At 38.8% G+C, this 27,330-nt stretch overlaps 1 protein-coding gene across 6 annotated transcripts in view; it reads left to right on the top strand.

The window, feature by feature from the left end:
• The window catches only part of Nckap1 (NCK associated protein 1), an 82,929-nt gene extending 73,743 nt beyond the window's left edge, over positions 1–9,186 (top strand). For all 6 annotated transcript variants that reach the window (XM_023561129.2, XM_013142387.3, XM_063259406.1 and 3 more), the window contains 5 exons: positions 1,460–1,553; positions 3,478–3,594; positions 4,125–4,234; positions 7,276–7,365; positions 8,252–9,186. In XM_023561129.2, coding sequence (XP_023416897.1) covers positions 1,460–1,553; positions 3,478–3,594; positions 4,125–4,234; positions 7,276–7,365; positions 8,252–8,368 — 528 coding nt within the window. In that variant the 3' untranslated portion in view covers positions 8,369–9,186. The remainder of the gene's footprint in view (positions 1–1,459; positions 1,554–3,477; positions 3,595–4,124; positions 4,235–7,275; positions 7,366–8,251) is intronic.
• The last annotated feature ends 18,144 nt before the right edge of the window (positions 9,187–27,330 follow it).

The following is a 27,330-nucleotide window of genomic DNA, read 5'->3' as shown; positions in this document are numbered from 1 at the left end:
GATAATATGAATTTAACAGTGGTTACCACCTTCCCTTTTTAGATGTTTTCCTCCCCTATCACCTTCATAGTATCTGTTGTACATTTTAGATCCCACTATCTCCTTCAGTGTTTTACACTAGGAGATAAGGTGATGTTCACCCATGTGAGTCTGAACCATTTCACCCATGAGCATGATCACAAGTTTCATCTTATTTACCCACAAGAGCCTTGAGATTATCCTTCTTTTTAGCTGAGTAGCTTTCCATTGTATGAAAATAACATATCTTTCTTATGCATTCTGCCGAAGATGAGCAAGCTACCCCTGCTTTTTTCTGGTTTCCTGTCACGTGGAACATTGTTTTCTTTCCTTTGACTTTGCCTATGAATTTCCTTTTGGAAATGTGTTTCTTGTATACAGCATGTTGATGGACCTTTGTTTCTTGATCCACTCTCCCTGTGTTTCTTTTTATTGGTGAATTGAGGCCATCTACATTAATGGTTACAACCAGATGCATTGTCTCGTCTCTATCATGCTGTCCTCTTGCTGTTGGCCCCCCACTTTTCCCTGGGGTTCAGTAGTCTGCCCTGTTTTTGTGAGCCCCCTCTGTTGCTATTTCTGGAGCCATAATCAATAATCATCTTTATCTCTCTAGAATATCTTTCAGCACTTTGTAGAGTTGGTTTAGTGGTCATGAATTCCTTAACTTGTTCTTTATTATCAAGGTATGTTATTTTTCCATCAATTTTGAAAGATAGTTTTGGTAGGATACGTCAGTCAGGGTTGGAAGTTGTTTTCTTTCAGGATTTTAAACACTTGACTCCAAGCTCTTATGGATTAAATGATTTATGTTGAGAAGTATGTCATGACTCTGATGGGTTTTCCTTTATAGGTGATCTGTTTCTTTTCTCTAACAGCCTTTAATGTTCTGTTCTTGTGCAGAATATTTCTGGAATCTTTATTATTCTATGTCTGGGTGTAGATTTATTTTGGTTATGCCTAGTTAGTTTGGTTATATACCTCACTTACCTATATATCATATCCTTTTCCTATCTGTGGAAAGTTCTCTGCTGTTACTTCTGTAAATAGTCTCTTTTTTTTTTTTTTGTACCAGGGATAGAACTCATGACTGCATGCTTACAAGGCAGCACTTAGGCCACTGAGTCCTGCAAATAGTCTCTTTAATCGGTACCCAGCCCTGCAAATAGCCTCTTTAATTGGTACCGGGATCAAACACAACCACCGGCTTGCAAGGTTCTTAAGCCCCTGAGCTAAATCCCCAGCCCTTAAACGATCAGTTTTTTTGATATAGGTTTGTTGCACTTTGTTATCTATATAGTTTCTGCTTCAACCAAGTTTCATAAATTCTCTAGTGTTTTTTAAGTAGACTCTGATTAGACCAATAAATATTTTCTTACTAAAATGAACTTTTTCAGATATTTATTAGAATGTTTTATATTGTGTAATTGTATTTTTTCAGGTTGCAATGAATGTGTATGAGTTATCATCAGCTGCTGGATTACCTTGTGAGATTGATCCTGCCTTAGTGGTAGCTCTTTCTTCACAAAAATCAGGTAAAATGCATTTATAAATGTATAACACTATTATTAAAGTTGCCAGGGCCAATAGGTATAGGTATGATATCTGTTCAAATGCCTACTTTGTATTAGACTGTCACTGGTGATTAGAGTACTATGTGTCAGTAAAGAAAAGACTAAGATCCCTGTATTGTGGAAGCTTGTGTTGCATACAGTGTAGTGGTTACGCAGACGTCAAGCCTTAGGGCTGGATGAGGTTAATAAAGCCTTTAAATTGGGTACATGCCGCAGTGAAGAAGATCAAAGTCTAAACCTTGAGCCACTCCAACTTTAAGACCTCAGAACAAGAGAAAGAACTACTGCTATAACAATAATAACAATATCAACCATAAAAGAGAGAGAAACAAAGAACAGTGAGTCCATAAAAACTAGAAAAGTAGGAGGGGTACGATCAGTTGTATAATAACATGCTAACAAAATCAATTCACCAGAGGTTAAATGGCAAAGGACTGATTAGAGAGCACTTATGAGTAGGGAAAAAGAATTGGAGATAGTAAGTATAAAATACCCCAAAGAGTTTTATTATAAAAGGGAACAGAAACATGCAATTAGTAGGTAGGGGCCAGGATAGTGTTGGTGCTCAAACCCAGGGCCTCATGCATGCCAAATACTTTTGTACTGTTGACCTGTACTCCCAGGCCATGAAAAATACTCTGTAGGTGAAAGATAACAGTATTTGTGTGCCAATAGGAAATGGTCCCTTTAATAGCAAATAATACCTTTAAAAAGTGTCCTGTTTAATAGTGCATTAGTTATTTACCATAAAGACTTTGTGCTTTTTATGTAATATTCAGCATTTACACAATTTTAATGTCAGCCCTTTGAAATGTAGCACCTAGAATGCTCTAGATTATTGATGGAAAACCTGCGGCTGTTTACTGTCACGAAAGCTGTAAAAATTCACCATCATTGCTCTAGATAATTCTGGATTTGTGTGAATACAAATAGCATTTTATCTCTTTCTGGTACTAAGATGCCCCTTCGGGCAGTAGTATTACAGTACTTGCCTGAGTTCATCAGATTTTTTTCTCATTTAACAATGACAATGCCTTTTGTTTCTTTACTTATTTAGTATGTTGATTATAGTTATATCGATAAATATCACCAGATTTGCTACTATATATATAAATCAATCAAATATCAATCAAAACTTTGAAACATGTTGTGGCTTTTTTCTTAATGTTCAGTTGTTAATTATATATGATGATGGATACTAGGGTGACGAGAAATTCCCAGGTAACAGATAGGAGGCCTAGTTGACTCGGGGTATGAGTACACATTACAAGGACTGTTTGAGGAATGATTATTATCTTAAAGCTTTAGGGCCTTACTAGATAGTTGCATTCATAACTGAACCCTCTGTCATTAAAAAAGAAAGACTAGAAGTTCAGTCCATTTTCCGTATTTATATCCTTATAAATAGTAAATTTTTAAATCATAATCAGCTATTTCAGAAAAAAATTACAGATTTTGTGATTTTGCAGAATAATTTATATGATAAATTTTTTATATATAAAGAGGATTTTCTTGTGGTAATTTCTCATCAGTTTCAGATAGGAAATTTTAGAATTAGTTTTCCTATCTATAATTTTTTACTCTTTAACTTACAAATAAAAAACATAAGTAAAATCTTGCCTTACTAGATTTATTAGAGGTTTTTGAAATATGATTGAGTAGATAATAGTACTGATGGGTGTATTTCTATTTTGTACAGCGTTCTTATAACATAATTGTGGATGATTCTGTGAAACTACTGAAACACTTTATTTTGTTATTTTTTAGTAAAATAGTGAATAGATTTTTAAATAAGTAATTTTTATTAAAAAATTTGTATAGGTTATCAGCTCAACCAATCTTGAAGAAATAGCTTTATTTTATCCTTAATTATTTTTTCTCTTAGAAAATATTAGTCCAGAAGAAGAATACAAAATTGCCTGCCTTCTCATGGTATTTGTAGCAGTTTCTTTACCAACACTGGCTAGTAATGTGATGTCTCAGTACAGCCCTGCTATAGAAGGTAATAAATGGTTCTAAATTGTTTGGGCAGTGGAAAATCACTGGTGTGGTATAGATGATACCTTTCTCTTTAAGTAATTGATCCTTGTTTGTAGTAAAATATGACTGACATTCTGTATAATCAGCTGTATAACTGATGCAGTCTTCTCTTTTTTGAAATTTCAAATTTCTCATATATGAAATGTATAGAAGTGAGCTCAGGCATGCCTGAATGTGGTATGGTAAGGGATGTGGGGGACTATCCAGGGTCAAATAGGATTACTTTAAGGAATGAATGATACAGTGTTCAACTCAGCTCTTTTTTAAATTTCCAAGATGGTAGAAATTTTGTAAAGTACCTGTTTGGTATAATATAGAACTGTTGCTGCCATGCTGCATGATTTTTAAAAACAATAGTCCTAATAAAAGAGCAAGTCACTTTGTGTCCCATCTCCACTGTTAATCATGGCACTGTACAAACTCTGGAATCATTAAAGCATTCCCTGCTATGTGTCACTGAATAATCTGTACAATCCTGCTGTACTTTCTTAGGGCACTGCAACAATATACATTGTTTGGCCAAAGCCATCAACCAGATTGCTGCAGCTTTATTTACAATTCACAAAGGAAGCATTGAAGACCGTCTTAAAGAATTTCTTGCAGTATGTATCATTAAATAAAATTTGTAACATTTTGTAAAGAAAACTAAAAATTATGACTGCGAGGTATGACAGAACAAATTCCCTTTTACTTTGTTTTACTTTATTGCATTTTGGGGTGGTTTTTGTCTTTGAATTCTTTCTCAAATATGTGTTTCATTTTTCTTTTTAATTTTTTTCTTTCCAAGGGAGGAACTGGTGAAATACTTGTATATGAAAATTAAGGAACACTTTATGGTTTTTCTTTCTGAATTAGAAGTCTCCCTAATTTCTAGAATTCTGCATTAAGCCTGTGATTGGACTGCTCCAGAAATTTGCCTGTAGTTTGAAAGGGGGAAAACTAACTAAGGAAAATAGATTCAAAGATAAATGTTTCTTCTAAAAGATGTTTGATTTATTTCCATTTATTTAGAAAGAAACCTGTTAATAGTGACATACTTGACAATAAAAATGTACAAACTGCCCAAAAAGATTAGTGGTAAATCTAGCCTTATGGGCTGGAGATTTAGCTCAGTGGCATAAGCACCTGCCTTGCAAGCAGGTGGTCGTGAGTTCAATCCCTGGTACCGATTTAAAAAAAAAAAAATCTAGCCTTATAAAATATTGCTTTTATCAACATACTGTGGCAGTGTATTTCTTTATCTCTCATCAATGTTATCTTTCAATACTTGGCTTAAAGGAAAGAAACACCAGGATATAATAAATTCTAGAATATGCTTGTTTTCAGTTGTGAATCCTGTTTGCCTTTTAAAAAAAGAATACATACTTTTAGTTTAAAAATCATAGACAACAATAACTTGAAAGAATTTCCACTTCAAAGAAAACATTTTAAAATTTTCTCTCCACTTGCTTCATTTCATTCAGAAACTGTCTTCATCTCACAGTGTCTGAAGTGTGGAATTGTCTTCTTATTTGGGCCCTAAGATATAAGTTGTCCCCCTTACCATAGTTAGAACTGAGTGATTGGTAGGTAGGCAGATAGGTTGCAGTATGTATTATTTATACTCTATATCATGTACTATGTTTATATATATATACACACTTTTACTTTACATACACACCTATGATAAAGTTTAACAAAAATAACTAGTAATAAAGTTACACAACTGTGGTCTCTCTAAAATGAAACGATGCAGTTCCTTTGGGATGAGACTGGGTGAGGTGGATGATGTAGGCATGGTGACAGAATTAGAGCTCTCATCGGTGTCAGGTGATCTGGGATCATGGAACCATTACAGTGTCAGTGGTTGCGCTTTTGAGGATCCTCAGTACTGTTGTTATTATTTTCTCAGAAGCCTTGTGGAAGAACATTGTAATCAGAAGTGTTGTCCCTTTTTCCTTATCAAAGTGTTACTGCTGAGTTTATAATCCCGGGGTGCCCAGTGGACCACACTGACTTCAGTGCCGTGTTCTGTCCGTAGACTGTATTCATACCTTTGTCCTCAAAGTCTGTGCAATTTGAGACACATTGGCAAATTTCAGTCGTGTCCACCTTGCTGGCTCTGCTTCATTTTTCTTCCTTCTCTTCCTCATTATGAAATTCAACAAGTTCTTCCAGTTCCTTGTTAAGATTTAACTTGAAGTAGAGTTTGCCAACATATGAAGACAGTATTCAAGTGAAGGTAAAAACACATTTTCTACATTCTCATTTTCACAGTAGAAAGATGCAGGTTAGTGCGTTGCCTGTTACTAATAGGACCTTAAATTCCAGCCTTCCTTTTTCAAGTGTTTTTTCATTCCTGGGATGTATGTTTGGTAGAACCACTACATATACAAGATGACTGTCGCCCACTCTTTTCAGGTCATGTTGCCAGAACAGTTGTTTTGAGATCATACATTCTTCATTCTGTACACTGTAACTGGCTTTGTTACCTGCCCTTCAGCATTGCCACAAAGTATTAATCTTTCTCACCTTGTTTTATGCCCTGGTGCCGCAATTGCACTTTTATAAAGTCAGTTCTTTTCAGCATCTCTTGCAGGAGATCTTGATTTTGTCACAGTTGAAAGCTTTGGCAGAGGTAGCTTCTTTAACAGATGCAGGCTCTCATAATTTTGATGGTTTTCAGTCCAGATCTGTTCCTGAATCTGCACAGGTCAGCCCTTCCATGCAGTAAATGGTTTATGTCTCATTTGAAGAAACCTTTGCTGACATCTTTGTACTAGCTCAGTGTTATATTTTTCTCTTAGTATCTTTTCCATCTTAAGCATTCATCATGCTTTGAGATATCATGGCAAAACTTGCACAAATTTTTCTTTCCTTCATAATTTTGTGGTGAGAAGATCTATAGTAAAGATTTTAACACTCTTTAAGCGTAGGATTATTTTCTTCATTGTTGTCTTCTTCCTCCTCCTCCTCCTCCCTCTTCTCCTTCTTCTTTTTCTTCTTTTTTTTTTTTTTTTTTTTGTCTTTCCAAAACTCAAAACCTTTACCTTTAAAGGAAATACTGCTTCTCTTTGGCATATTTAAATTGACAGTATCACTCCCATTGTGTTCTGGGGACATTATGAAAAGCATTACTTGGACACAAACAGCATTACAGTGACAGTGTTATAATTGAGGCAGGCAGCAAAGGGATGGTTCCTATGTGTCCCTGGCAGGATGGAGCAGGATGACACAAGATTTCCTCACCTGTAGTTTAAAGCGTGTGGATTATTTCTGGAATTTTCTATTTAATGTTTTTGACCATATTTACCTTGGAAAGTAAAACCATGGATAAGGGTGGGTGAGGTGAGGGGTTAGGAACTACTGTATAGTTAATACAGATGTGGGAAGATGAAAATAATTTTAAGCTTTTTAATTTGAAACTTGTTCTGGAAAATACCAGTTTTAAAGACTTATAAGAATGTTTGATCATATTTAGACCTTAATAGTTCTGAATTATTGCTTGAATGTAAGGTATCAGCACATCTTGTTATTTGTTGTATATTTTATATGTAGCACTGAATGATTGAAATGTTGGAAATTGAAGCATTCTAAAAATAAATAGGTGACTAACGAACATTTTATTTAAAAACTTACTTAAATATGTACTTATATTTTTAAGCTTGCATCTTCCAGTCTACTGAAAATTGGCCAAGAGACAGATAAAACTACCACACGAAATAGAGAATCTGTTTATTTACTACTAGATATGGTAAGTCTTACTTTAATTTTTATTAGTAACAAAACTGTTTCAGTCATTTCTTAGTGTCATTTCTTGGCAAGCTAAAGTGGTTTTTCATGTCTTGTGTTTTTTTTCCTCCCAAGTTGTACCATTTCTTTGAAAAGATGTGAGTATAAACTCACATGAGCCTTCTTTTACCATTCGGTTAACCTTAGAAAACAATGAAATCAAACACAAGCGTTTACTGTGTAAGGTATTCTTTTATGAGTACGTTTTCAAACAGTTGGGAAACAGTTGGATCTTACTTTTTCCTGAAGTATCAGTTTCAGTTCTTTTCCAGCTTCTTTAGTTTTGTACATCCTGACTCTGTTCTGCCCATTTAATATAATCTCCAGTATCTCACCTTGTCAGTTTCTTCTCTGCACAAATGGCTCTACTTGTTTCTGCCATATGGCTCTTCCTTCCTGACAGTCATTTCCGTTCCCTACCTGCAGAGATCTGTGTCTGTCTTTCCTGAGTACTCTGGTCTTACATTAAAATCTTTTTTCCTTTTGAACTCTAGGATTTCTGTCCATTTATGGTTAGTCTTATATTTAATTTTGCTTTTTAATTTTGAGGCCCTGGTTAACTTTAATGGTAGAGACATTTCAAATACTGTCTTACTTTCTTTTTATGTCTTGTATATTGTTGAGGGCAATGAAATGATCATTCTGTTCTGATTGATTTAATTGAAAATATTTTTAAACATTTTGGTAGGAATCACTATGGCATTTTTACATTCTAGATTTTAAAGTAAAATGAAATAATTTTTTTCTATTTCTATAAGAACAGCGTAGGAATTACTACGTTCTACGTGTTAATAAAGTGTTCCCATTATAAGTGACTTGAATTTTAATGCATTTTTGGGATTTTCCAGATTGTACAGGAATCACCATTCCTGACAATGGATCTTTTGGAATCTTGCTTTCCTTATGTGTTGCTGAGAAATGCATACCATGCTGTCTACAAACAAAGTGTTACATCTTCTGCATAGAATATCTGCTTATTCAAGACAAGCACGCATTTTTGTTGCCTTGGTTTTTATCTGTAAACTGTGGAACTATTTTACCTTAAGGCCTGAAAAACAATTTTGTGGATTACAAATTTCTTTCATACGGTTGTATTTTCTGATCATTGGTTTCCTAATATGGTTGTACTACACCATGTTGTTTGATTTAGATTGCACATTCCCTGAATTCACAGAGATTATTCCTATAATTTTAGAGTATCATTTGTTTGAAAAGCATACATTATATGTTTTTGATATTTGATAATGAAAGCAAACTCTGCCTGTTTATTTCTGATGCCTGTTTATTTCTGAAAAAGAACTGTATTTAGTGATTATTTTAGATAGTGATATTATAGCATTCATCTGTGTGTAAATTATTTCATATAGGGAAGAGTTCTGATCTGTACCTATGGTTCTTACTGAAAACAAAATTGGATGTGCATTTCTGTGATGTTATGAATACATTTCTACTTTATTTTGAAACATTTGCCAAACTAAATAACACTGTATAACATTAAAAATGGTAAAGACTGCTTAGCACTAGAAGCAGAACATGTCTGGAAATTGTAACAGCAGCATATGTTGTTGCTTGTATAAAGCTTAGTGATAATTTCTAGATTTAACATCCATGGTGCCCTGTTGGCATTAGCACTACCATTGTATCCTGCTGTATAATAAACAATCTTAGACATTTATCAACTGTTGATACAAATGTTAGTCCCTAACCACTTTTTATATGTTTTAAATTTTTGAAATTCAAGTGTACCTGCCATAACATAAAATAAACACTAGACTATATCACATCTTGGTTGATTTATTTAATGATCATCTTTGAAAAGTGTTACTCAGCAATGTGAAGGTTTGTTTCTTGCTTGTTCCTGGGTCTGGATGTGTATTCCAGGATAGTTTTGAACTCACAGTCATCCCCCCCCGCCCTCAAGTGCTCGGGTTCCAGATGCTTCCCACCACGCCAAACAGCAAGTTTTAGTTTAAAATTTGGTTTAAAGTAAACTTGGTTTAGGATTATCTAAGGAAATTTGATGTGAGACTCATTTAAATGTTTTGAAAAACACTCCACTGGAATAAATATTAAATGTAAAAAATAAAATCATACAACATTGTTGAAAGATTATGAATTAAAAGATAGCCTGTGTGCCGTCAGTGTGGTAATTCTATCTGGTTACCGGAGCATCTGAAGGGATGGGAGAGACTGAATGCGGAGGAGATTTGTGCAGATGCTGAGGGTTGCCACACCAGTGTGCGGTGAGTAGGACTGACTGGCGTGAGGGCAAAGCCGTGTTTAGTTTGAAAACAGCCCTGTGCTTCGCTGCTCACTTGGCACTGTAAGGACCGTTTCTCAGCAGCTTTGTGTCTGGGTGTCACGGCTTCCTGTGTAGACCCTGCTGGCTGTGTTAAGGAGAAAAGGGAGCTGCTGTGAAGTCAGTGACAATATTTTTCTTTGTCCACAGAGAGTGGAATGAAATCAAGGCGCCACGTGATGAGGCTGCTAATTTGTGTATGATTTGTACAGTTTCTGTTTAAAGCAGGGAATAATTGTCACTGTTGAAAAAGTTTAATAATTCCTGAAGGATTTTTTTATTTAAGAAAGATTTTTAAAATAGAATATTTTCAGGCTTAAAATAGTGTCTCCTGTTCACTCTGTAATCATTTTAAGATTTAAGGTTGTTTGCTTCAAAATACTGGGATCCCAAAGTGGTAATAAATTTCTTGCCAGAACTATTTAGATAAAGTGGGCATTTGAATATGTGCACTTTAGAATATATGGGAGAGCATGAGGTCGTAAATAAGTCATATCCACCCCTGTTAGGCCATAGAAAAATCACCTTTTCATAGTCACCTGGAGCGTTTCTTGTCCAAAGTGTGTGTTCTCATAAAGCAAGACATAGTGTTTAGGTATTCTAGTCTGTTTCATTGTTTTTCTGTGCCCCATCCTCAGATTAAAAGCTTAGGAGGTGGTTGGAACAAGAATAACCTGTGGTAAGCAGTTAAAAAGTAAGTTAGAACCATTATGTTTAATGTTCTGTGTTAGCCTTGCTCATTTTCTTCTGAACATACACTGTCCCGCACTGTGATACGATCATTCCGTACACACTGACTTGGTTTCCTTTTAATGCTTCCATATATGCTATAAGTGATTTATGAAGTTTATGTGGTTTAGACGTTCAGGGTCAGGCAAGCCTTGTTTTTCATTATTAATATCTTGTGTCTATAGCTTGGTGAACGTGACCTGTTATTTCCTTAGGATATTTCTGAAAAGTAAATTGCTTGATTTCTGCCACTTTTGCATTTTTCAGCAAATATTTTTAGATACCTGATACAAAAATAGAGAAGCTCCCCTTTTACAGATGAGTTCACAGTTGAGGGGTGGTCAGTAGTAAAGGCGCAGCTCTCGGGTAGGGAATGTGCGGGTGCTGCCCTGGGAGGAAGGGTCAGCGGGGAGAACCTCCAAGGAAAACATGTAAGCCCCGCAGGAAGGAGGGGCGCGAAGCAGAAGTGACAGTGAGGGTGGAGGCTCAGGAGGAGCTAGAAAGAAGCTGCCAGTTAGTGGCTGTCACTGGTGCTGAGCGCCTCTCTGGGCTAGTGCTTTTGCTTTTCTTGTCTGGCTGCCTTCTTTTGGCTTATATAGTCTGAGTTCATACATCCAGTCTTTACAGGTAGGTCAACTGAAGAAATGACCATAAATTCACTGGTATGCTGTGGCATTAATCTGAAAACTAGTCAAGTTTATTGTGTGCCCCCCAGCCCTTCTAAACCAACCTCAAAATCTATCAGGTAATGTGTAATCAGTGCCCATTTTATTATAGGGATTCGACTTAGTGAGATTTCAACTATATGATTTGTGTGGTTTTTTTTTAAAAAAAATATTCATTAAAGTAGTAATTCCTTATCTTTCTTACATCACTGTTTATAGCCATGACAGCATGCACCATTAATCACTTTGATGGTCTGAGCTTGAATTTGTGAACAGACAAAATGCCCTCATCTTTTTAACATTTGCTAGGATCTCTGCCTTTGGAGGGAAACATTTACTCCAAAGTTTGGATTTTTTTGCTCTTATTACTTTGTATTGTTGAAAGGAAAATTAAATAATCTCTCTGACTCATTTGGTGTTATTTTCAGAGTAGAAAGTTGCTTTTAAAATTATAAAAATGTTATCCATTCTTTCATGAGCTGAACTTTGCATACATATTGCGGTCATTAATGTCCAGTTCAAGAATGCTTCATTTGTAAGAGAAGTTTTCAGTATTGTCATTCTGGCCTAAGAATAACAAAATAGGATAAATCAGCCTGAAGTGAATCCAGCCACAGAGGACCATGTCTCATTTCTGGTGTGAATGTGCGTGCGTTCGCCCCTTTACGTTTAACTCGAGGGCACCAGTAGAAGGGCGCCCTGGCTGACTTCTGACAGGAGGTTCAGGTGCCTGGCAGGGGATGACCTGGAGGTGCAGTGGGCTCACCTGAGAGGGAGATGTCACTGATTCCCGTGCTTCTCACTGGGAGTCACACTCCTGCATTTCAAGATGCACACCAACAAAATCTCAGTGGCTGTGGCTTCCAGCTAGTATTTAGCCAAGGCTTTAAACTGAAGGTTTCATAGGGTAAGTTTTTAGAATACTGGGTAACATACTGCAGGTGTGAGGAAGTGAGGGCCTAATCTTGTCAATGTAATACTTACTCTCAGTTCTTGTCACATCCCTTCTTCCTTATTTGCAAATGGATGAAAAGTCCGTTGCAGCCTCCCTGAAGATGCAGAGCAGTTACTCAAAACGGTTTGCAAAGTATTCGATACAAACCATCACAGGAACGTTCGTGGAAACTGATGTGCTTTTTTGCTTCGTATCTCTTTAGCTTAAATTTCCTAAAGTCCACTGTAAAATTCAAATTTTAAATTTTGTAGCCTTACTTTAAATTTTCCAAACCAAATATGTGTTGATAAAAATAACTTAAAATTTGTAATTCATAAGAGTACATGAATAAATATGAAATTTTATTCAAAAAGTTAGAACATCAATTGTGTTTTTAAAATTCAACACTGCAGATTCATTAATTTCTCAGCATTGTCAGCTTTTCAGTTACAACCATTAAACCATTCATTTAGGAGAGTAAATAATTATTTTATGGAGTGGGAGATAGGGAACAATTTAGGATGAGACTGCTACCACATTTTTGGGATTACTTTTCCTCATTACCTAAGGTAAATGCATTTCCCCTTAACATGCTTGAATTTGCAGGTTTGTAGTTAATGGTTAAAATGGTCTCACAAAATTTGTTATTTTATAAAAATTTTGTTAAAATAGTCTCACAAACTATTTGATATTTTTGAAACCTAAGATAGTTGCCCCTTTCTAAAAAAAACAGTATGCCTGTACTTATGGCATTGCACAATCGTTTGAGAATAATTGTCCCTAAATCTTGTGCTGTGGTCTCTATTTTTGTATCTCCTCAAAATACATGTGTTGAAACTTAATCATCCTTGTGGTAGTACTACGAGCTTGGACCCTTGGAGATGGTTGTCATGAGGGTGGAGCTCTCATGAATGGGCTCAGTTTTTGTAAAAGAGGCTCTTACTCGTTCTGCCAGATGAAGATGGCAAGAAAGGTGCTATGTCTGGACTGTAAGCAAACTCAACAGATGTCACATCTGCCAGCACTTTAACCTGGGGCCTCCCAAGGCTGAGAACAGAAATTTCTTCTATGAGCCACTCATGCTTTGGTTAAAGCAGCCCCAGTGGATTTGACATCTTGGTTCTATAAGTATGATGAGCTGTGGAACTGGCTCTCAAGGTGAAAATAAATACTGCTTCTGCATTTGCATTGGCGTATTTTTAATTGTGTTCACACCGATTTCAGTGTCTTTAGTAGAGAGAATGGCAGGTATGTAAAGTCCTCTCTAAAGGCACTTTCATTAATGGATAGAATTCAGTATACAAAGGACATGAGATTTTCACTCAAAGATACATCGTTGATTTGAAAGGAAACTGACTATAAATAGATGCCTTCCTGCTTAGATATGGACTGTGTCCTTTGTAGTCAGATGGTCATTGATTCCACACAGGCTCTGGATGCCAGAAAGCATAGCCATGTAGACGCGTTACTCACTGTCAGACCTGGCGAAGGCCGAGACTGGTGCTGGGGAGCAGATAATGCAACTCCCAGTTGTGGCTGAACGTAGGTTCATTCTTCATTCTTTCCGTCAGTTAACATGTAAGAGGTCTTCATATGCAGCCTGGTGAAAGGTCCAGGTAGCAGACCTTGAGGTGGCAAGGAAGAGAAAACCTGACCTTAGGTGGTGCAAGGGGCTTGGCCAGAGCCAAAGATCTTGGCTAGAGGAATCACGTTTACTGAGAGCTAATTGTGTACCAGACTATAAGTCCTATTTCTTTGCATGTTGCTCATTTAGTCTGTGGAACAACCATGTACAGTTACTAGCCCTGTTACTGACACAGAGTCTGAAGCACAGAAAAGAGAAGGTCATTTATACCAACTCATCCTGCAGGGAGGCAGCGAAGGCTGAGATGAAAATCTAGCCCCACAGCTGAATTTTTTGTTTCTATTTATCTTTGTAGTGGATGTATGCAGAACCTGTTTACATTCTTCTCTGGAGTTGGTACATATGCATAACACATCTTAATTCTATTTTCATCTTTTCTCTTGTGCCGTCTTTATCTCTTGATCCCCTTCCCATTTGAAAAAGCTCACTACTTCCTGTTACCTGTTTTATTTTGCTCTTTATTACTGTTTTGGGCTTCTCATATAAAACCATGCAATATTTAAGCCATGTGTCTGATTTATTTCATTTAACATTATGGTCTCAGGGTGCATCCATTCTTCTGCAGTGACTCACGTGTATGGCATGGTAGTATCCGGTGGTATGTAAGTACCGTGTTTGTCCATCTGGTGACAACATGTATACACGTGGTTCTAAGGTTTAGCCATTATGAACCGTGCTGCCAAAGCTGGATTCTCATGTCACTAACACTGCCTCTCAGACCTCTCACATACGAATGTGGGTTTTTCTATCAAACAGCATTTGAAACTGCTTTACACCCATTTATAGCTCCGGGGACAGAAATAACAGTGCTTGGGACACCCTCGATACAAGAAACTTTTATGCCCATTACTTCTTAATCTGCACAACCGAACTGCTCAATAGGATCATTCTTTATCAATTTTCATAAATGAGTAAGGAAACTAGTCTCAAAACTCGCCCAGTGTGACAAATTATTGAATGATATTACTGAGATTAAAACTTGGCTGGCTGTTGGATTGCTAGCCTGTATTTTTACTAATGTGACTTAATCTCCTGGGTTAGATTTCTCTCCAAGTCCCTCTCCATCCCAGTTACATATTTGGCAATTTTGAAAAATACTCCCTTTAATTTGTAAGTCTTACACAATACTTACTTTCTGTGTCAACAACAATTATGTTGTGGCTATTCCTTGAAGCTAATTTAGCTAAGTTGAGATCCTCTTTTAGAATATACAGGCAGGACCTGACCTGACCTAGTATTAGTGAAGGGAACTCTCAATGTAACCGATTGATTGACTGATTCTGCTGTTAGGAAAGATGTTACTGTGTTTTCAAAATAGCTAACCCTGGGAAGAGCAACTCATTGAAGCATTACTAAAATGGAGTACTTTAGTGTGCTCCATTTTAGTGTGCTCGCATTTATGGCTAGACAGAACCTTAGAAACGTATTGGAGGGCTAATTTAACCAAAATCACAGAAAAAGTGTGGAGATCGACTTTGGCTGCTTGATTTTCGGTTGGGTACTTCTTCGGCTATGTCATGGCCACGCATGTCTTACGTTGCTACAGTCACGCACGCTTGTCTTACGTTGCTATAGTCATAGTCCTAATGCCAAGGAACGTTACCAGATGCTTTAGGGGTGAGCATGAGATAAGGGCGCTCTGGCATCAAACAGATCTCGTGGTCCAACCCCAGCTCTGTCACTTGTAGGCAAGTTACTTGATTTCTCTGGAGTTTGTGTCCTTCAGTATAGAATAGGTCAGTAGCTACTTCAGAGGAGATTCCAAGCCCAGCACGGGTGTTCAGTAAGGGATGCTTATTCCTCTGACTTTCTTTTCAGTATTTTGGTTTTGCTTCTTAGGAAATTACTATCAAAGAGTTTATCCTGTTTCTTTGAGTAGCATGTCAGAATTACTATTCATGAGCATAGGATCTGTTTGTGTTAGTCTGTTCTACAGCTCTAGTTCAGTAATCTTTAATTCCCTTAAATGAGAGTGTTCTCCTCAACTTTAATATCAAACAATAGTCAACTTTAAGACTGTTCTATACTGTATATACATTATACTGTGTTATGGGGGCTGGAGATTTAGCTCAGTGGCATAAGCGCCTCCCTTGTAAGTGTGTGGTCGTGAATTCAATCCCCAGTACTGATAAAAAAAGAAAAAGACAAAAAAAAATACATACTGTGTTATGTATCCTGTATACAACAGGTGTGTAAGATGTGAAGTTTTTATTTTGGAGGGGTTCTTCATTTTTCATATGTTATGGTACAGTTTCGATCTACACAGTGATAACACTCGTCAAGGGAAATTGTACCTGTACATGGTGTGTCTTGGTAAAGCTATACATTCAAATGTCATTGTAGCACCCCAAACAAGTGCCCCATTGTTCCTTGGAAGCCACTGTGCTTTTCTGCATTGTTGGAGAGCACCGAAACTGAATACACATGCAGGGCTGTGGTGTGGCCCCGGCACGATTGAACTGAGAATGAGGAGACACCTCAGGGGGCAAGAGAGGCCACAGCTGAGGCCACCTGGAGACTTACTGATGGTTTTCCTTAGTTAGCATCATCTGTTGCTCTGAGAGGTCCTTGAACCCCACCCAAGATCCTGTTCAGGTTTCCTCCATTGTTCACTCAGCTCCTTGCTTGTTCCGATTAAATTTTTAAAATATGGGCTGCTTAGTGTCAGTCATCCAACCCGCTAGCAGAGTTACAAAAGCTCTGCAGAGGATTTCACTCCTGCAGCCCTAAAGACCATGCCGTGTGTCTCATTCCTTGACCCTTGGCATGCACCCATTTGGGGGTGGGGGACCTGGGCACAGACCCCAGCACCACATTTTATTTCCTAACTCTGGAATAGAATGTTCTCTTATATCCTCTGACAAATTCTGGATCATACTGTAAGCAATGATTAAAATGGGGAAAGGAAAGGGAGAAAGAAGGGAGGGACAAAAAAATGGAAACGAAGCTTTCCTAAATAAGGGGAAGGAGGTTGAAGATATGGGAAGGGAAGCGGGGGAGAAAGAATCAAGATACATCGTGCAGGTACAAAATCCCTGTCATGGGTGTGACCATTGTGGACTTCTAAAATGTGCGAATAAAATAAATCTAAATACAAAATATCACTAATCCCTTTCTTTCAAGGGCATCTGCTGCTGCTTCTAAACCTTAAAAATGCCCTAATGATAGTGTAAAAATGCCCAAATCATAGTGTAATTATTACATATTGCTCTCTGTTTTTGAGAATACCTTGAGAGCAGGTCTGTGTTTATTTCATCTTTTTCTCTGATCAAATACCCAAGCCTTTTAGTTCTCAAACTTATCTTCGAGGTAGAGCTGACCTCTGTGTAGATGCTACAGACCTCCGCCCAGTCTTCCATTGCTAGAGATGCCCTTTACTTCTCATGGGTATGATTATATTCTCTGTTCTTGTGGAGGAGCAGGGTGAGTTACAGGTAGATGGAGATTTCCAGCACCTGAAACCATAGCTCAGTGATTGCACACAAAGTGGTTTCTGCAATTTCTTCACTCATCTGGGATATTTGGGGGAGAAGAAACAGAATCTGAGCCTCACAAATAGGCATAGTGATGAGAGGATTGGCAAGGCATCAAAAAAGATGTTCCATGTTACAGAAAAATAGTTTTGAACCCTGAAAATGTCACTGAAGCACTAAGAGCAAAGATGGGCCCACAGAGAGAGTACAAAGTGACAGGTTAGGTTACTTTCCTGAAATTAAAAAAAAAGATCCTTTCATTCTGGTCACTTGTCTCTAACTCGGGTCAGGATAAAGGCAGAAACTTTGAGACACTTAATCGTAATCTTATCCCTTTGCAGAAATACTTCCCGCACTTAGGCTACTCTGATGACCTCATGTCACCAACATGAGGGATTAGGAACCCTTGAAATTTTACCCTATTAGTGTAATTCCTCACCTTCTCAAGCCTGCACTGGTAGTAATGCCTTTGGCAGCTGATCACACAGTGAGGACCGCAGAGGCTCAAGCTTTGGGGACAGCAGAACGCCCTTGGGGAATGAGTGCCTCTGCCCCTGGCAATCAGGGCACCCAGAGTGACCAAACAAACAGCTGATGACTCCTCTAGAGAGTTCTGATATTTCTGTTGCATCCGAATGCAGGTCCAAAAGATGCTGGCAGGTGAACTGATATCATACCTCTAGTCCGAAGGGTAAATCACACAACCCTGGATGATACTTTCTTCAGCTGTGAACCAGGTCTGAATATTTGCATTCTACATAGAACATTACAGTAAGAAAATAGGTATTTTTTCAGAAAAAAGCCCCAAACCTTCAAGCTACCCTATGCAAAACAAAGCCTATTCCAGAAATTCTGCTTTGCCAAACTTCAGTGAACTCCTGAAATAGAAGTTTCTCAAGGTGATCATTTATAGAAGTTTCTCAAGGCGACCGTAAATGACTGAATCCAGAATGAATGTGACCTGGGCGAGTAAAGAGACCTTTGAGGGCTTGTCACCTCAGGGGACACCCAAGTGGAATGCACAGAGTGTGCTCTGGAAATCCATGTACTTGAACTACCAGTTTAAATGATCGCATCTGGTCTGGGTTTTATCACTTTTTGTACAACTTAATTTCTGTCAAGGGAAGAGAAGAGAAAGGCTAGCACATTCTTGGTGGCCTCTCCCCAAGAACAGACAGAAAGAAATGTGTTTATTCTCAATGTTTTCCAAAAGGCACCTCAACCAGTGCAGTTCTAGAGCACCTATCTGGTCCTGCACTTTCCTAACCCACAGAATATTTTTGGGGAGTGGAACAGATTTTAATTGGCTTTTTCTTTTGCTTTGTGAATCTTGACATTAATGATTAGAATCTGTCGTTTTAAATCGTTTCAGTTTTAAAGGAAATCAGAAGAGAATACCTGTTGTGTTATTTTTAAAATGTGGAATGTCCTCAAAGACAGTTATCGTGGGCAACTGATTTCTAAGAAAGTATGTTCCCTCCATGTACTTTTAATGGTTTTAATTGATTCTCTTAAAGTTGCCTGCTGAGCATTTTTATTTAATCGCAGTGTTTCAGCAAGAAATTTGAAGCACTGGCTTTAAATCTACTTTACTTGGTAGTGGGTTATATTATAATCTTTCCAGCGTCTAAACCACAGCAATCCTAGTTCCCTACCTCTGTTGCCATCCCCATCACACGTAAATGATAAAATTAAGAAATAATACATTAGGGGCTGGGGATTTAGCTCAGCGGCATAAGCACCTGCCTTGCAAGCAGGCGGTCATGAGTTCGATGCCTGGTACTGATAAAAAAAAAAAAATAATACATTGTGCTGGAAACTAGCGTCAGTTCAACAAACAGAGTTTAAAAACAAATAGTGTGTCATAGAGACCAGAAACAGAGTAGTAAAGTAGAAAGAAAAGCAAACTAAAAACATGGCTTAATTAGACATGTTACCTGCCCAGTCCAGGGTTCACTGCCTGGAGACACTGTGAATGGGGGCCCCTTTGTGACAGTGTTGTGCCTTCCCAGTAAGTCCCATCCTGGCTACAGCTGGTTCCGAGACGTGGAAACCTGGTCCAAAGGGACTTCATCCAGTGGCTTGAAAATGGTAAACTTTTTTTTTTTTTTAAATCAGATTTTTCTCATCTAAATTAGAACCAAGAGGCCAAGGGTTGTGCTGGCTACGTAGGCTGAAAGTTGCATGGAGGAGGGCTTGGGCAGAAATTGTGAGGTTTCCTATTGCTCCCAAGTTATCAGAGATCAACAGTGAAAACTGATCAAGGAAAAAGAAAGGAGCAAATGCATAAAAAGAAGCATGGGAGGATAAAGATATGAAAACACCCAGAGGCACTTGACTTGAGTTAATTCGACCGGATTTATGTTTCTTTCAACTAGAAAGACCTTGTGCAGAGAAAGTCCTCTGTGAATATTCCTTGAATGAATGAAAGCACAGGATGTTGTATTCTCAGTGCATGGTGTGTACATAAACCAGATTTAGTCCCTAAGGTCACAGAGCCCAGAATGGAGGAGATGGATGTTACATTTGATCTTGGACATAACACTAGTGTCAACACCCATCATGTGAAACAGGAAGCAGACGTGAGACAAATAATGACTGTTTAACGTGGTTGTGTCAAACTGAACAGGCCCAGGTAAAAGGTGCAGTGTCACTAATCATGACCAATGGCTGGGAGCACCGAGTTAGAAGATTAGTATAATGCCATCAGCGAACAAGATACAGTCCACTTACCTAAAAGTCAGCTTGGCTGGACTGCCTCTCTGCCGGCCTTCTTTCCTTCGTGTCTCCCTCTTGGTTGAAAGATGGCTACAATATTGTGCTAGCATGCCTATTTTAATTTGTTACAAGGTATAAGTTAATAGAATAAATAAAAACTAAATTTTTACAGGTCATCGGGAAAGTACTGCACAACGGGATTATTATAATGCGCTAAAAGATGGTGCTTGTATCACATTCACATGTAGGGAGCTCATGTGAAACCTCTTTGATCTTTGCTGGCTTTCTGAGAGGATTTAGAAATCTTCTTGGCAGTGGGGAAAACAGAACTGTGGTGGCTCTTTATAGTTCCTTGATCTTTAGCCGTGGATAAGAAAGTCTTTGTTGAAGCAAGTTTGTTAGCGTATAGTGGGCAAGATGTCACTAAGGCAAATTCCCTGCATTTTTACTACTGTCCAAAGATATTTAAAAGGGCTCTGTAATTTCTTTTCCAGCCTGTCATGTGATGGGAAATATGACTGTGACCTTCTGAACTTCAGCAGTTTTTAAGTCAAAGGAATTTTTTAATGATGTAATTGATATCATATCTACTCAGTTGGCCACAAGGCTTTCAAAGGCTAAATCCACTTGCTGATTTGTTTGCATTTCCTACTTTACCTAAAAGAGTTCACAGACATAAAGTGTCTCTTGTGAAATATATAAATAGTGCAAAATTCATTCTTAAGTGACCTTTTAGGAAGGTCATCAGTGAAGTTACTGCTTTCAAATAAAATCACATGACAAATGACAAAAGAATAAGCATCTTGAATTTGTTGAGACAATTATTAAAAAATAGTAAATAAAGACAAGTTTCTCCTGAAATCTGGTTTGTTTTTTCAGTAATCCCATCCACAGCAGTGTCTTTACCAAGAATAAAAAGTAGGCATCATTCTTCATAACGGCTCAGATAACTGGAAGGGAAAAAAAAATGGATTTTGCAACCTAATTCATGACTCTGAGCTCGCAGTCACAATGCTGGCTCTTCATAGGTGAGTCAAAAATTTAAAGTTTGGTGTGTTAGAATATTTGCTTGTATTTTGATGGCTTGGGAGTTTATATTTCAATTTTTTCATAATCTGTGACAGTAGTGTATAAAGCATATTAACTATATGTTAATGCAATCATAACATTGCTGTTTCACTGGTATTCATGTGTTGTAGGTCATATGGAGAATGAACCCCGTCCCAGCTCCTTGAATTCTCCATTGCATAGGACTTGGGGACCAACTTGGCACGCTTCCCTTGAACTTTCTGTGGGGTGTGTGTCTCATCTTGCTGCACACACCTGCTTCCTAGTGAGTCCAGTTGGGGGCTAGAGAGGCATTAACCTAAGGACAGGATCCTTGCTGCCTGCAGAATGGGTGGGTGGTGACCTCAGTCCGTTTCCAAGGTTAGGAGAGGAGCTGCCCATGGTGGGGTCCATCACCTCGTGCTGGCAAGCTGTGTTTAACATGCTCTGGGGTGGCGGTGACATCCTCTCTGGACAATTTATATAACTTGAATGGACCTCTTCTTGTGGCCCGGTGTCCAGGTCTGGGTTTCCCTGCCTTTCTGGCTATTTATTCAGTGACATGCTGGTGAATTTCATGTCATGAAATTCTCATTTTACTTAAATAAAATTAAGTTCTTTTTCTTGCAGCCTTGAGGACTGTGACAAATAAACATGGAATGGAAAAACACACTGTCTTTACTCACTGGTAATGCACAGAGTTCTGCGCTGTCCTACTCTGGACCCACTTTTAGAGGCTTCACCTCTGCAGTGCTGCAAGGAACAAAGACATGAGCTAGCTACAGTGGCGGAATCCATGAGAAGAGGCCACACGGTTAGCAAGTGACAAGGGCGTCCCTGGAACTGCAAGTGACAAGCTCCACCTCTCACACATACCCACTCAGGTCTCCAAGCCTCTGAAAATTCCTATCCCCCAGGAAATTTCGGATTCTTCTGTGGATACAGACACTTGCAAATCTTTGCGACTCTCAGTAAAACACCAGCATGACGGCTCGGAGCTCTGTGCTCCTCCTCCAGAGCTGCAGACCTGTACCAATGCCCTGCTTAGTGCCGGGAAGGCTGTCTGGGCCCCTGTGTGAGGTCGGGGAGAGCTTACACGTGTTCCAGGTGACTCTCCGCTGAGGATGGGCTGGATGGCAAGGGACGTCCTGGAGCAGATTTGCTTAGGCCCCCACCCTCCACCCCAGTAATGTCACGTTTAGGAAGACAGCCTCGGAGTTTGTGCTCAGGGCCAGTTTTGTTTCCAGGGCACCTACAGACCACCAGGGAAATACAGTGTGGCCCTGCTGAAGAGCAGCAGGAACTCCTTCGTGGAAACCACCCCAGCTCTCCCCAACTCTAGGACCCAGCAGTTGAATTTCTTAGCATAAAACTTTCTGTTTTGGTCCCACTGTGCTTTGAGTATGCTTCAAGCCACCAGAGCTCAGGCACAGGCTTGGTCTCAGCGTAATGGTGTTGAATCTGCTAGAAGGGGTGAATGTCTTTGTCTCACATAACTGGACTGCTTATCACCGACTAGTTGTCAGGAGGCCAGCCTGGCTGCTCCCTTAGGTCTCTCTTGCACGCTGTGCCACACGTACCATTGTTCCACTCTCTCACGCGTCCCTGCCAAGTGACCCCACTGGCCCTGAGGCCCTCACTAGGAACCAAGTGGTTCCTGGCACCATGCTGTTGGAGCTCCAGGAATGTGAGCTAAATAAACCTTTTCTTTACAAAATCCCCCAGCCTTGCGTATTTTGATACAGCTACACAAATGTACAAGCCAGGACCTTACCACTGGCTTTCTGTGTTTAGGTGCTCACTGAATAAGTGTTCTCCTCTTGTTCAGCAGATTTGGTTACATGTGTCTGAGCACTGGATGCATCAGGATTTGTGGGCGTTGACTATTTGGCTTTTACTGGTGTATAAACCATTGCTAGAAATGGACAGAAAAGTTTCTTCTTAGGGATACTCAAGAAGCTCATTTTGTACCTTAGTTTATGTTGGGCTCCCTGCTCTGTCTGGAGTACCACAAGTCACATTCAAAGTGGAGCACAGAAAACTCCCTGTTCTATTCAAATCATTCATATTTTGGAGCTCATAAGTATATTTTCAAAGAAACTTCAGCTTTAAAAGTGTTTGCTTAAACAAATAAAGCAGTGTACAAGAAAAGACAGCAAAGCCATGTCCATGAACAGATAAGCAGAGAAACAAAATGTAGTGTACACATATAATGGAATATTACTTTGTCTTAAAAAGGAAAGAAATTTTGGCACATGTGACAATATGGATGAATCTTGAAGATACTATGCTAAGGGAAATAAGCCAGTCTCAAAAGGATGTATTGTATGATTACGCTTATGAGACAACTAGAATTTTCGAATTTATTAAAACACTAGAATAGTGATTTCCAGTGCCTGGCAGGGGTGGAAGATAGAGAGCATTTGTTAAATGGAGACAGAATTTTAGTTGGAGAAGATGAAGAGGCTCTGGAAGCAGACCGTGGTTGTGGTTCACAGCAGTAGGAATGCCTCCAGAACACTCAAAAATGGTTAAAATGGTACATTTTATATTATGTGCATATTGACACAGTAAAAAAAGACAATAAAAGTACTCTGCTCCAGTAGGCACTGCTATTTCCTTGCGTATGCCTTCCAGGGATTTTCTGAGACACATTTGTGTGTACGTGTTATATGTACATAAAAATGTATGTGCACACATGTCAAAATATTCTGTAAGTAGTTTTGCTTATTTTATCTTGGGCCCTTTTCCACGTCAAAACATTCTTCTTAGTGGTGTCAAAATATACCATTATCTTTAGGTAGTTTAAATTTTTTGTTAGTGCTTTTTTTGTTGAGATTGCTAACATTTTTTAAGTCAAACAATGCGGTAGTGAATTTGGGTACATTGTCGGATACCGGTATGCTTGACAAATTTCTTGAAATTGGTCTTTAAGAGCAAGAGTTTGTGCTCTAATAATATGACAGCTACTGTCAAGTTTCCTTCCAACCTGCTCGTACCAGTTGACACGTCACTGTGATGTGCATCTCACCACCTCTAGCGATGGATAATCCAATTTGTTAGTCTCCGTCTACTAGACGGATGAAAACGTTGGCTGAATGAACCAGACATCTTTTTAATATGCCGTCTTGTTGGTTAGGTTTTCTATATAAGCAAAATTACTTTTGTCTATTTGACAAGCGTTTTCTAAATTTATAATTAATCTTTAGACTTTTACTTAGCTGATGGGACTTTTAAATAGCTATGTAGACAAAGCCTACCTCTTTTTTGAGATTACAAATCTCACTTCTAGAACTTTTGTCATTTTATTGCCTGTTTTCACATCATTGCTGTATTATTTCAAGGGAGGGAATGAAGGGAAGACGCTTGGCTCTTTGGAAAGCACTAAGGCTAATTGTGTTCCATTCATGGGAGTCACAGGAGCATTGAAAATGGGCAGGGGAGTTCCCATAGTTTTCTTGCTCAATAATAGAGCTGGCAACTTGAACAGCAGTGGTGGGAACAGCACATCTGTTCACTGATTTTATTTTTTTTAATTAATTTATTTTTTTTTAATCGGTACTGGGGATTGAACTCACGACCGCCTGCTTGCAAGGCAGGTGCTTATGCCGCTGAGCTAAATCCCCAGCCCCTGTTCACTGATTTTATGGCTAGAGGAAACTGTGCCTTCATATGTTGTCTTTTCCTTCATTTTGCCCACGAGCTGGCGCTGTACATGTTACACAAACAGGAGAAACAACTTACAAAGCCTTCAGAGCTAACTGGCTTCCAGTCCAGTAGAAGGCTTTTCTTCTCCAAAATATGTCATCCTCACACCTTCCTGGGGCACCCCAAAGGGACATGCAAGACATTCCTGACAGTGCCCCTTGATAACTGCACCTGACAAGGCCTTGTGTCTCGCTGGGGGATATTGGACTATGACCTTTCACACTGAGAGCGGCAGGTGGGGTGGCCAGGAGCTCAGTCTGCCATAGGCAACCTGGAAAGGGAAGCAGGGCTTTTCACCTGAGTTGGGCTGGGGTCAGGACCTCCATGCCAGCAGCTTGGTGACGTGGGTTCTGTGTTTACATATGTGTGTACTTTATCCTGGGCAAATCGTGCATCCTGCTTATTAGATTTTAGAAGTTTGTATTGGTTACTGCATTTTCAAAGGAAATGGGAAAAAACTAAAAATTACAAAATTGTATAATAGGTGTAAAGTATTTTTACTGAATATTTCCAGTAGGCTCTATTTCTTCTTGAAAGCTTTTATTCAATGTCTATCTTTTCTTCTTAAAATCTTTCTCCATGAATAACTCCCAATTAATAAAGAAAAGAACCCATTATTCTATCGTCTGCAAACGTGGAAACATTTAAGAGCTTCTATCTTTCCCCCAGAGTTCCTTGTTCCCTTTTTCTGCAAGCTTCCAGTTTTAAGAAGCACAGCGCTTGGAAAGTTTGAGCAGTTCCACGGTGCGCCGTGGGGGATATTGATCCCCCAGACATGAGTCTGCTGCAGGCAGACACAACATCTAGCCAAGTCTTCCTTCACCAAAAGGGCCCAGGCTGCCCTGGGGATACTGAGGCTCACACTGAGGCTGGTGCTGCTCCATTTCTGTGATAAATGTTTCTGGTAAGTGGAGGAAACAGGATGAGATAGGGGTGCTGGGAAAACAGGCACATGCGAGGGTGGAACTCTTAATGAATGTAAAATGTGACTCTTTTGCCCTTGCTAAGCGGCAATATTTGAAACGCTCACTGGTGTCTTTGGGGGTGGGAAATGAACAGGGCTTCCTTCTCTCACAGCTTTGTCTTCCAGACTCCCAGTGGGGTTTCTCTTTGAAATAAGAGTTGTGTGTGTGGAAAGGATTCAGGAGCAAGGCTTGGGAGCCAGGAAGAAAAGAAACTGGCTTATTTCCCATCCAAAGAGTAACCAAATACAGCTGTAACTTTAGACTGAGGTGCTTGGCAAGAGGGTTTTATTATTTATTATTTATTATTTTTAAGAAGCAAGCATACATTGCTAAGGAAACGACCTCAAATCTAACCTAGGACATCTAGCTTTGATGTTACACTCTAAGATATTGTGCAAAACTTAACCAGTTGATTTTTCTTAAGCAGGCCCACAATTATTTTCTAAAGAGACAAAATAGTAACAATACAATGTAGAGATTCGAAACATGCAGAAGGTAAATTACAGTTACAAGTGAAAAAACAAAAACCTACGTATATATATTCAGCCCATGCTGATAAATCTATTCTCATTTCTCTATTAGCTAAATTTAATTCAAGCGATTCTTAAAGGAAGTTAACATTTTCTTGTGTTTTGTCTACTTGTGGGACTTAATAGGACTTATTACAAGACTTTAGCCGAAACAGGAAATGTACAATAAACCCCACTTTTATTACTGTAAGGGAATGTTTTATGGTGTTTGCAATAGTCAAGTAACTTTGTACAAAAAACAAGTAAATTTCAAGCTATGTGTTCTTAACAGCCTCTGCTCCATAAGAACCTGTTTTATGTAGTTTGCACCTCTTTGCAATAGCTGCTTGTGTCTGCACTGTTGATAACAATTAATCAACCATCATACTGAAAAGAAAAGAGCCATTTGACATGAACATATGAAAGGTTATCTGTCATTGGGTCTCCTAGCAAGCAAATTAGACAACAACGATTATATTTTATGAACAGAAACAAAACAAACCCTGTGACCTAAAGACTAGGAAATCTTTCAGGAATATGTTTTATTAGCTCAGAATTTTCTCAAGAAACCTCTGGTGCAGGAAGCTGAGTGTTAGGGAGGGAAAAGGTATATTCAGTGCTGTTAATGACGCCTCATCCTATCTTTAGCTCATTCAAGGAAAGATTAATATGGTTATCCTTTAATTACTGTCACCAGAAGCCTACTAAAAAAGAGCCAAAAGAAGGGAACAGTCTTATTTTTCTGGGCCATAAACTAAATTCCAGAAAATTAAAGAACAAGACAGACTTGTGTCTTGTGGGTCCTCTGTGCTGGGCCGTTCAGCACAAACGCATCTCGGCTCCCTGTGCTGTTTTCATAGATCCTCGTGGCTTCAGTGTGGTTTTGGTGATGGTTGCTTCCTGTGTTTTTAGCGCACAACTTTGAGGCCTTTCTTCATGTATCCGGTTGCATCCCAAACTTCTAAAGCTAAAAAAGAAAATTTCTATATGTATTTCTTTAAAACGTGTTGCGCAGAGCTAAATTCACAGAGAGGGTATTCTACTAGAAACGCTGGGCTCCGAGGTGATATTCCCTTGTGGTGGTGACCACATTTCCTTCTTTGTTATTAAACGGAGGAGGGAGCAGTCCCAGGTGGATGAAGGGAGAAGGCCCTGGATGCCAAAACAAATTTCCCTGTTCCCCGTGCTGCCCGGTCATCAGACTTTGGCCTGATAGATTGGATCCCGTTTGGCTT

Source organism: Cavia porcellus, unplaced genomic scaffold (assembly GCF_034190915.1).
Source record: "Cavia porcellus strain 051 isolate PalLab524CR breed Dunkin Hartley unplaced genomic scaffold, mCavPor4.1 scaffold_12, whole genome shotgun sequence".
In the NCBI taxonomy this organism is placed as follows: Eukaryota; Metazoa; Chordata; class Mammalia; order Rodentia; family Caviidae; genus Cavia; species Cavia porcellus.
This window is presented reverse-complemented; position numbering and strand designations above follow the sequence as displayed.